This window comes from Carlito syrichta, unplaced genomic scaffold (genome assembly GCF_000164805.1).
Source record: "Carlito syrichta isolate Samal-C Ts95f unplaced genomic scaffold, Tarsius_syrichta-2.0.1 Scaffold314761, whole genome shotgun sequence".
NCBI lineage: Eukaryota > Metazoa > Chordata > Mammalia > Primates > Tarsiidae > Carlito > Carlito syrichta.
Genome location: NW_007258857.1, coordinates 21,584 through 33,371, shown reverse-complemented (window position 1 = coordinate 33,371; position 11,788 = coordinate 21,584). Strand labels below are relative to the sequence as shown.

The 11,788-nt window shown below is 39.1% G+C and overlaps 1 protein-coding gene across 2 annotated transcripts in view; it reads left to right on the top strand.

The window, feature by feature from the left end:
* The window catches only part of ATP7A (ATPase copper transporting alpha), a 120,520-nt gene extending 110,416 nt beyond the window's left edge, over positions 1-10,104 (top strand). For both annotated transcript variants that reach the window (XM_021719491.1, XM_021719490.1), the window contains 6 exons: positions 387-533; positions 2,774-2,916; positions 5,312-5,515; positions 6,041-6,158; positions 7,068-7,170; positions 9,494-10,104. In XM_021719491.1, the coding sequence (XP_021575166.1) occupies positions 387-533; positions 2,774-2,916; positions 5,312-5,515; positions 6,041-6,158; positions 7,068-7,170; positions 9,494-9,770 (992 nt within the window). In that variant the 3' untranslated portion in view covers positions 9,771-10,104. The remainder of the gene's footprint in view (positions 1-386; positions 534-2,773; positions 2,917-5,311; positions 5,516-6,040; positions 6,159-7,067; positions 7,171-9,493) is intronic.
* Positions 10,105-11,788: the final 1,684 nt, after the last annotated feature.

Genomic DNA, 11,788 nt, shown 5'->3' with positions numbered 1-11,788 from the left:
TTTTTTTTGAGTTGGAGTCTCACTCTGTCACACAGACTGGAGTGCAGTGGCCACTCTCAGCCACTGCAGGCTCGACCTGCTGGACTCCGGCAATCCTTCCACCTCAGCCTTCCAAACACATAAATCTTGAATAATATGATGAAGTTTGCTTTTTGTGCAGGAGAGATAAGGACATATCAGGTAAAGGTGACCACATGTGCCAAGGCCCAGAGGCATAGAAGAGCACAGTATGTTCTTAGAAAATTTGAAAATCACTGTTGTAAGTTGTGTTCTACCAAAAATGCAATATAGTGACCATGCAAGTTTAGTCAGGAAGAACTTGCTTCATAGGGTTATTATAAAGATTAAGTGAATTCACTAAATATTACTTCTATACTTATTTTCAGATACTCTCAATGCTCAGCAGTACAGAGTCCTCATTGGTAACCGGGAGTGGATGATTAGAAATGGTCTGGTCATTAATAATGATGTAGATGATTCCATGATTGAACACGAAAGGAAAGGTCGGACTGCTGTATTGGTGGCAATTGATGGTAAGGTTTTCCATAAGTATTCTATAACTCAGTGTTGTGATCTCAGTTATGGTTTTATGTGTATTTTTGAGAGACTATGAACTACAGATGTTATTTAAAAATTGCTTACTTAAAGGCAAAGTGAAAATGTTAGCAACACATAATTGTTACTAATTGTTTAAAAATTCTCTTGCATATGCCATCCTTTGTTATTTTCTTCCCTAGTCTATGTTTTAAATATAAGCTAATCAAGGATTTTTTTAAAACCTAAAATAGGAACAGTATAATAATATCAAAGTAAAATAATATTCAAAATCCCATCATTCTAATACAATGTCAGTTTTAATTTCATATATTTCATCCCTAGTTTTGTTGAAATATATATATGTATGTGTGTATGTGAGTGTATTTGCAGAATTACAATATTAATACCTATGCTATTTTTTTAGTAGGTACATTTCATATTATATAAATTCCACCTTGATAAAATTGAATAAAAATTTAGAATCTCTTGTAAACATACTATTTTATTATGCTTTATTTTACTTAATTAATATTTTCTGGCCAGGCTCGGTGGCTCAGCCTATAATCCCCATACTTTGGGAGGCTGTGGCGAGTGGATTGCCCTGAGCCTGTGGGTTTGAGACCAGCCCAGGCAACTTGGCAAGACCTTGTCTCTACAATAAATAAAAAATTAAGCTGGGCTCGGTGGCTCAGCCTGTAATCCCGTGCCTTTGGGAGGCTGAGGTGATTGGATTTCCTGAGCCTGCGGGTTCGAGGCCCGCCTGGGCAGCGAGACCTCATCTCTACAATAAATCGAAAAATCAGCCGGGCATGGTAGCGCATACCTGTAATTCCGGCTACTTGGAAGGCTGAGGCGGAAGGATCTCCAGAGCCCAGCAGGTCGAGGTTGCGGTGACCGGGAGCGGCCACTGCACTCCAGTCTGGATGACAGAGTGAGACTCCAACTGAAAAATAAAATAAAATAAAATAAAAAATAAAAAAAATTAGCTGGGCATGGTAGCACATGCCTGTAGTTCCTGCTACTTGGAAGGCTGAGGCGGAAGGATCACTGGAGCCCAGCAGGTCAACACTGGGGTGGCCATGGAGCATTCCATAGCACTCTAGCCTGGGCAACAGAGTGAGACTCCAACTAAAAAAAAAAAGATTAATTAATTAAAAAAATATATATTTTCCAATGTTGCTATATAACTTTATTTTGATACTGCATAATTTATTAAATGTACACACTATAATTAATCATTTCTCTATTGTTGGAAATGTACGCTCTTCCGGACATTTCATTCTTGTAAATAGCACTGCAATAAACATCTTTGAGGTTTTAGGCTCTTTCTTCTGTTAAATTACTTCTTAGGATATATTTTTAGCTGTGTGATTTTTTTTTTTTTTTGAGTCGGAGTCTTACTCTGTTGCCCAGACTGGAGTGCAGTGACACGATTACAGATCACTGTAGTCTCAACCTCTTAGACTCAGATGATCCTTCCACCTCAGCCTTCTAAACTAGCTAGGACTACAAGCATGTACCACCATGCCCAACTAATTTTTTGATTTTTTTGGTAGAGACAGGGTCTTGCTATGTTGTCCAGGCTGGTCTCAAATTCCTGGGCTCAAGCAGTCTTCCCTCCTCAACCTCCCAGAGTGCTGGATTACAGGTATGAGCCACCATGCCTGGTCTAGTTGTGGGATTCATTACTCAATATGTGTAATCCTAGCTAAATATGAAGGAAGTATCTTACTATGGCCTTTTTAGTTCTGGAAAGAAGCAGAGAATACAATTTTACTTTTGTTTTTTAAACCGAATAAAATAATTAAATTTGAGTAATATTTTTTCAGTATAAAATGCCAGTTTTGTCTCTACTCAGCCTGCTTTATCTTAAGAAGAAAAAAAAAACATTAGTTTTCAGTTTAATTTGCATTTAAATTAGCTAAAGTGTTGGAGCTATTGGCAGATACCTGTTCTAAGGAAAGAAAAATAGTATTTTAGCATCCAGTAAGGTCTTGCTTTTTATTTAACTATTACTACTTTATTAGTAACCCCTACCTCATTCTCTGAAATTTCCATAACCAAATATAGAGGTTTGTTGCAGAGTTTGTGGTAAGAAGTCTGTGTGGACTCAGAGATATTTTGAGTTAAGCCAAGCCCTGAACAACTTTCATTTCTTCCTGAAATTTTAAGTCAAAATATTATTCTACTTTCACTGTATTCCAAGTTCTCTTATTTTCTGTTACTCCCATATTAGATGAGCTGTGTGGCTTGATAGCCATTGCTGACAAAGTGAAACCTGAGGCTGAACTGGCTGTCCATATTCTGAAATCTATGGGCTTAGAAGTAGTTCTGATGACTGGAGATAACAGTAAAACAGCTAGATCTATTGCTTCTCAGGTAATTGGTTTACTTAGTTGTTGGAGTGACGGTATTTGGTAACTTCTAATTCTTGATATACATTTTATTTCTTGTCTTTAAATACTAAGAAATTTATATTGCCTGTTATCGTCATTATCACATCTAGTTCCTTAAAGAAGAATTAGCATGCTATGTTGGATGGACTTTGTGTTACTCTTTTTTTTTTTTTTGAGTTGGAGCTCACTCTATCGCCCAGACTGGGGTGCAGTGGCACACTTCCGGCCACCCACAGCCTCGACCTGCTGGGCTCTGGCAATTCTTCCGCCTCAGCCTTCCAAGTAGCTGGAACTACAGGCGTGCACTACCACACCCAGCTAATTTTTTCATTTATTGTAGAGATGAGGTCTCGCCAAGTTGCCCAGGCGGGTTTCGAACCCATGGGCTCAGGCAATCCACTCACCTCAGCCTCCCAAAGTGCTGGGATTACAGGCTGAGCCACCGAGCCCGGCTGTGTGTTACTCTTATAAGTAAAAAGTACTTGCTTAGGTCGTGGGATGCTTGAGTGACACCATATACCAGTTTCTGTTGATGCTTCCTTGAAATGTTGCTCTAATTCTTCCCCAACACTACCAACCTAAGCTAGGCTCTCCTTATCTCATGCCAGATAACATGGCAATAGTTTCACACATGTCCCTCTCTAGTCCATTGTGAAAGCCACCAATAGAACGATTTTCCTAATGCACCACTTTTACATACCATTTTTCTGCTCCTAACTCCCACATTTGCCTTACCTTCAAAGTTTTTCATTCTTTTCTACTTTGGAATGCCTTCTTCTAGTAAATAACACAAGTAACATATGAATACTTTTTTTAAGTGACAGAGTCTGGCTTGTCGCCCAGGCTAGAGTACAGTGATGTCTTCTGGAATCAAGCAATCCTCTCCCCTCAGCCTCTCTCATATTTTGGACTACAGGCATGTGCCACCATGCCCAGCTAATTTTTAAATTTTCTGTAGAGATGAGGACTTGCTGTGTTGCCCAGGGTGGTCTCAAACTCCCAGCCTCAGGCGATCCTCCCACCTCAGCCTCCCGAGCAGCTGGGACTACAGGCATGCCACAATACCTGGCTATTTAAAAAAAAAATTTTGTAGAGATGAGGTCTTGTTATGTTGCGCAGGCTGGTCTCGAACTCCTGGCCTCAAGCAATCCTCCCTGCTCAGCCTCCCAAAGTGCTGGGATTACAGGCATGAGCTACCATGCCTGGCCATGAATACATTCTCTTATAAAAAATACAGAAGGATATAAAGTAAAAAGTTTATCATCCTTTTGCCATGCTCCCTCTCCCCCAGCTGCTGCTCTTCATATACATTTATGTTAATACACAAATTTATAATTCTGGTTATTTCAACATCTATTGAATCATTTTGTACAGATTTTTTTCAATAGTTTGCTTTTTTAAATAACAATATTGCTTCAGAGCTTCGTTCATATTTGTTTTTTAATTAATTTTTTTTAATTTTTAATTTTTATATATTTTTAATTGTAAAGAAGTGGGGTACAATTCAGGGTTAGGTATACAAACGTTGATTATGCATGTACCCTTGTTGATGAGGTATGCCCCTCCTTCTCCTAACAGTTTCCCTCAACTGCTAATCCCACCCCCCATCCATTTTTGAACATGTACAATTTTTTTTTTATACTGCTTCATAGAATTCCATGGTATAGAAGTATAATTTATCTAACCATTCCTCTAATGATAGACATTCAGGTGATTTTGAAAATTTTGTTGTTGCAGGCTAGGCTTGATAGCTCATGCCTGTAATCCCAGCACATTGTGAGGCCAAGGAGGGAGGATTGCTTGAGCTCAGGAGTTCGAGACTAGCTGGAGCAACATAAAAAATTTTTAAAAATAGCCAGATGTGGGTGGTACACTCTTGTAGTCCCAGCTACTAGGGATGCTGAGGCAGAAGGATTGCTTGAGCCCAGGGGGTGAAGACGCAGTAAGCAATGATGGTGCCACTGCACTCAAGCCTGGGAGACAGTGTGAGACCCCAACTCACAACAAAAAAAGAAGAAGAAGAAAAAGAAAACTTTGTTGTTGAAAACAGGGCAATAATGAATATCCTTGAATATGCATCCTTTTGTACATGTACAAGTCTGTCCAAAATATAGCTAGAAATGGAATTGCTAGACCAAATGATGTTCTCATTTTGATAGATGCTGCCAAATGCCCTCCAAAAAAGATAGTACCAATGTATACACCAACAGTGTATAAGAGAGTTCATTTTTCCACATGCTTGCTATCACTGGATATTACCAGTCTTTTAAAGTGTGGACATCTTGTGGGTGAAAAATGATGACTCATTATTGCCTAGTTATGTTTCAAGTACTCAGTGTTATTTCTTGAAATGAATTGAGTTTATTTTCCTCATATAGGTTGGCATTACTAAGGTGTTTGCTGAAGTTCTACCTTCCCACAAAGTTGCAAAAGTAAAGCAGCTTCAAGAGGAGGGGAAACGGGTAGCAATGGTGGGAGATGGAATCAATGACTCCCCAGCTCTGGCAATGGCTAATGTTGGAATTGCCATTGGCACAGGCACAGATGTAGCCATTGAAGCAGCTGATGTGGTTTTGATAAGGGTAAGTTTTGTGGCCTGACCTTCGAAGATTGTGAGACTGCCTTACATGGTATATCACTGTAGTGTCTTAAAGCACATTGAACACAATGATCCTGCCCTAATTCCTGTGTTCCTTGCCACTAAGACTAAGAATATGGGGTGGGAGTATGGGAAGTCTTACTAATTATCTCTTCACGTTCTCAATTCAGCTAAGCAACTGAGAATTACAAACATCTAAAGTGAAGAATAAGATTTAGGAATGTATTTACAATAATATTATCTTCAACAAATGTTTTCTGAAGTTATTTTAATGAAATATAATCCTTGTACCAGCATATACCCCTAAAAGTGTTTTCAGAAACCTTGGGAAATTTTCTGGAAAACGTCTTCCAAGGCTGACTCAAAGTTTTAGCAATATCTGAGATTTATAGTTAATTCTTATATTACCCTAAGGTAGATATAATCTTCAATATAGACAGAATCAAATGTAAAAGTTATTAGGTAAGTTAGATTTTCTCACTAATACCATAAATATTTTTGTTGTTAGAATGATCTTCTGGATGTAGTGGCAAGTATTGACTTATCAAGGAAGACAGTCAAGAGGATTCGGATAAATTTTGTCTTTGCTCTAATTTATAATCTGGTTGGAATTCCCATAGCTGCTGGTATGTATGTAACTCTTAACTAGTATTATTTTTTCCTCTGAAGTCATTAGAGACGTGTCATATTGGAAGTTTATCGTCTTCTTATTAGTTTTGAGCATAGCTTTTCTTTGTAGCCTGCTGGTGGTGTGAGAGGTAGTGTTAAAAACAATCATTTTAATTTTCAGCAATGTTTGTTACAGTCTAAGAATGTATAAGCATTCTGAGTGGGTTCTTTTTCTCCTCAACTTCATATTTTGAAAAATTTTAAATCTGCATAAACACTGGAAAAAATTGTACAATGAAAATCTGTATACCCTTCACCTAGACTCACCAGTTGTTAATATTTTGCCACATTACTTCATCTCTTTCTCCATATATTTGCACAGACATATGTATTTATTTACTGATTCATTTTTTATTCTGCATCAGTTTTTGTGTTATTACAGATTGTGATTATAGCATACAGAGAACTTTTTGCTTTTCACTTAATATTCTGTTGTAGTCAACAGGTTTTTTTAGGTTGAAAAACAAGATGAAAGAAAGTAAATGAAGGAATGTAACCAAGAAAAAGTAATTTAGAACTGTTTATTAACATCCGAGAATCTCCTAAACGTAGGGACTTGATAGGAGTTAATGATATAAGAGAAATAGTTATCACTTTCTTCTTGTTCTCTCTGGTTTAAGAGCCAAAGAAACAAATGAAATGACATGAGAATAATTATAAAGCAGTTTATCAACAAGGACACACACATGCTGAGAGGACAGAGAGCAAAAGAACAAAAAATTGGCAACAACATAATTTTTCTAGCACAAAGAGGATAAATGCTGAAGAAATATTAAACAAATAAATGATTTGTATATATGTTTTAGAAACATGTTGGTAATCTGTTTAGTACTGTTTATTCTAACTAACCCAAACTTGTTTCCTAGGAATTTTCATGCCCATTGGTTTGGTTTTGCAGCCCTGGATGGGATCTGCAGCAATGGCTGCTTCATCTGTTTCAGTAGTACTTTCTTCTCTCTTCCTTAAACTGTAAGTATGATGGCTTCCTCACGTTTATATTTTATATTACTTTTATCACCCTCCGTCAGTCTTGGTAGGTTTTACTCTTTTTTTATTTTAGAGTCGTAGTCTTACTCTGTCACCCAGGCTGGAGTGCAATGGCATGATCACAGCTCACCACAGCCTTGACCCCCTGGGCTTAGGTGATCCTTCCACCTTAGACTCCCAGGTAGCTGGGACCACAGGTGTATACCACCAGGCCTGGCTAATTTTTTTTTTTTTTTTGTAGAGATGAGATCTGGCTGTCTCAGCCTAAGTTTTATTCTTGGATTACCTACCAGTAATCTGACTTTTACTTTTTTTTCCCATGAAACAGTGAAAAACTAGGCTGGGCTCAGTGGCTCAGCCTGTAATCCCAGCACTTTGGGAGGCCGAGGCAAGTGGATTGCCTGAGCCAGTGGGTTGGAGACCAGCCCTGGCAACTTGGTAAGACCTCATCTGTACAATAAAATAAAAAATTAGCTGGGTGCGTTAGCATGTGCCTGTAGTTCCAGCTACTTGGAAGACTGAGGTGGAAAGATCGCTGGAGCCCAGCAGGTCAATGCTGAGGTGGCCATCAGCATGCCACTGCACTCTAGTCTGGGTGATGGAGTGAGACTCCAACTCAAAAAAAAAAAAAAGAACAGTGAAAAACTAATCACTTCATGTTAAATAGTATAGTATTGGAACCAATTGTTTTATTGTAATGATATTTGGCTTATAATGGAATTTTGTACATTGAGGAACTTATTCATGACAAAAAAATCAAAGTTTTATATCTTATATTTTTCTAATGTGTCAGACAGTCACCAACATGTATTGCAGGTTCATTGATACATGTTGTGCATTAGCAATTTGACATCTTCCACCTGGTGTTTTTCTATTCAAGCAGACAATGCAGTCTCATTTTCTTCCTCCCACATTAATAATATGTTCTTTTTTTTGAGTTGGAGTCTCACTCTGTCTCCCCAGACTGGACTGCAGTAACCGCTCCCGGCCACCGCAGCCTCGACTTGCTGGGCTCTGGCGATCCTTCTGCCTCAGCCTTCCGAGTAGCCGGAATTATACAGGCATGTGCTGCCACGCCCAGCTGATTTTTTGATTTATTGTAGAGATGAGGTCTCGCTGCCCAGGCAGGTCTCGAACCCGCAGGCTCAGGCAATCCACTCACCTCAGCCTTCCAAAGGCGCAGGATTACAGGCTGAGCCACCGAGCCCGGCTTCAGGTAACTATTTTAAATTTCTAAGATATCCTTCTACTTTCCCCCAAACACACACACACACACACACACACACACTTTACATGTATCTCAGTATATAGTCTATCTTTTTATTTGCTTTTTCATGAAATTTGAATGGAAAACTTCAAGGAAATATACATTTTTCGAAAATGTGCTCTTTTATAAGTTTGTCCTGTATAATCACCAGCAGTTTTTTTATTTCCCCTTAGAGGGGACATCCAAGTGCAAAGGATTAGTAATAAGAATGGCCAGGTGTGGTGGCTCACTTCTGTAATCCCAGTGCTTTGGAAGGCCATAGTGGGAGGATTGCCTGAGACCAGATTGGGCAAAATAAGGGGAGACTTCATCTTTAAAAGAATAAAATTAGGCTGGGTTCAGTGGCTTAGCCTGTAATTCCGCACCTTTGGGAGGCTGAGGTAAGTGGATTGCTGAAATCCGCGGGCTTGAAACCCGCCTGGGCAGCGAGACCTCATCTCTACAATAAATCAAAAAATCAGCCAGGCGTGGTAGCGCATGCCTGTAATTCCGGCTAATTGGAAGGTTGAGGCGGAAGGATCACCAGAGCCCAGCAGGTCGAGGCTGCGGTGGTCGGGAGCAGCCACTGCATTCCAGTCTGGGTGACAGAGTGAGACTCCAACTCAAAAAAAAAAAGAATAAAATTATCTGGGCATGGTTTCATGCACTTGTAGTCCCAGCTACTTGCCTCTCACTGAGTTTGAGTCTGCAGTGAGTTTGAGTCTGCAGTGAGCTATGATTAACTAATATGCTCCAGACTAGATGATGGAGCAAGACCCTGTCTTTAAAAAAGAATGAGAATTATTATTAGTTAACAATGAATAATTAGCTATATGATTTCACTTCATGTAGTTTATGCATAGCAACCACAAGCACCAAGTGGGGTTAAAATCTATTTCATTGGCTCTCAGATCATGTGACTCCACTCAATTCATTTTGAGCTACTTTCTAGTAGTGACCACCTCTATACATTTCATACCAGGCAAACCTTTCTTTTGTGCATGTAACAAGTATCTAGTTCACAATCAATTATTTCACACTAGTACACTTTGTGTTCAGTTATAGGAAACCAACTTATGAGAATTATGAACTGCATGTCCGGAGCCAGATAGGACAGAAGAGTCCTTCAGAAATCAGCGTTCATGTTGGAATAGATGACATCTCAAGAAATTCTCCTAAATTGGGTTTGCTGGACCGCATTGTTAATTACAGCAGAGCTTCTATAAACTCACTACTGTCTGATAAACGTTCCCTAAACAGTGTTGTTACCAGTGAACCTGACAAGCATTCACTCCTGGTGGGAGACTTCAGGGAAGATGATGACACCGCATTGTAAAAGGCCATAGAGAGTGCTGCTAGTTTAACTTGTCATGCACTGACACAGCATTCATTATGTCACCTTCACTTTTTAAGATATTGTGAAAGGATTTTATGTTGTTATCATGCTCTTATATTAGGGATTCTGTTTGAGTTACCTTTGATGACAAAAATACCTTATACAGGGCATGAGCTCTGAACCTAGCTTTATTTAATCTGAATTTCCAATATTTTTTTATTTTTACTAGCAACAGATTAAGTAGAGCAGTGAGGTTTACAGCAAGCCCTACAGTTAGAGATTGCTGAATTGCTGCTAAACTGACAGTTTTTTATTTAACCAAAAAAATAGCCCAGGAAGAAGATAATTAAAAATTTGAAGATTCGAGAGCATGACTTTGAAGATATTATTGAGCCTATATTCCTGCCCCATTGAGGAGCAATGACTTTCAAAGCACTGTGTATGAAGCATCTAATTTTAGAAAGGAAACAGTTAAACTGTGTAAAAATAGATGTGCCTTATTTATTGCAGGCTTTCTATCCCCACCGTTCTCCCTTCATTGTTGTCCTTACAGTTGTTTTCTCAGATGCTGCAGTTTGTCTTATTTCGTTATCTACTTTTGAGTGAGCCAAGTATAGGTGATTTTTCATTGATTAAAAATAACTGACAGCTGGGCTCGGTGGCTCAGCCTGTAATCCCGCACCTTTGGGAGGCTGAGGTGAGTGGATTGCCTGAGCCCGTGGGTTCGAGACCCACCTGGGCAACTTGGTGAGACCTCATCTCTACAATAAATAAAAAAAAATTAGCCGGGCGTGGTAGCATGCACCTGTAGTTCCAGATACTTGGAAGGCTGAGGTGGAAGGATCGCCGGAGCCCAGCAGGTCGAGGCTGCGGTGGCCGGGAGCGGCCGCTGCACTCCAGTCTGGGCAACAGAGTGAGACTCCAACTAAAAAAAAATAAAAAATAAAATAACTGACAACTTTTTCAGTATCTTGCTCCCTTTTAAATTTTGTAGCTCAAAAGAACTTAAGGGTCTGTAGGGTTCCCTATTTCCCACTTTTCTAGTGTTATAAAAAATATATTAGATTCACTCGTCAACCTCCCTAGCTCTATGCTAGCTTTCAGTTCACTCCTGCTGAGTATGGTTCTCAGTTGCTCCTAGTGAAATCTATCTGTCTCAGTCCAGAAACAATATTTTGAGCCTCTTCTGCTCAGAAAATGTTCAGAGATTAAGACTATTATCTTTAACATATAGGGGGCGCCACGCGTGGTGGCCCAACCCTTTATTCCCAGCAATTTGGGAGGCTCAGGCGAGAGGATTGCCTGAGCTCAGGGGTTTGAGATCAACCTGGGCAACTTGGCATGACCTCTACTCTACAATAAATTTAAAAATTAGCTGAGTGTGGTGGTACACACCTGTAGTTCCAGCTACTTGGAAGGCTTAGGTGGAAGAATCGCCAGAGCCCAGCAGGTTGAGGCTGTGGTGGCTGTGAGTGTGCCACTGCATTCCAGCCTGGGTGACAAAGTGAGACTCCAACTCAAAAAATAAAATAAAATATATATACGGGTCATATAAAATTATCTGGATTTACTAAATTTGTATTTTTTGGTTTGAATGCAATCACTTTGTTAGTATATGTAATTTAATAGATTTTAATTATCTTTTAGTGTTTCAGATAACCTCTCAAGAAGACTTTAAAATAACGCTAGTATACAAAGCTGCATTTATCAAATAACAGAGTAAATTGTAATACAGAAATTAGACTTTCCTAGGTTATGATGCTTTTTTACCCAAATATATACTTTTGTCAAGTTTAAAACATTTGCACTTGCCTAGTTATGGTGGTTGGCAATTTTAGGGGCTTGTTCCCATTGTCAGATGGATTTAGAAATTCCCCTGTGAGTGCCCGTGAGCTAATACACTGGACAGAGATCTGGTACTTGTATGACTATTTAAATCCTTATTAATTGCAATATGAATTTCATATATTGAATGTGTAAATGAAGAGAATTCATAAGTAAATTGCTAACATTGCGTT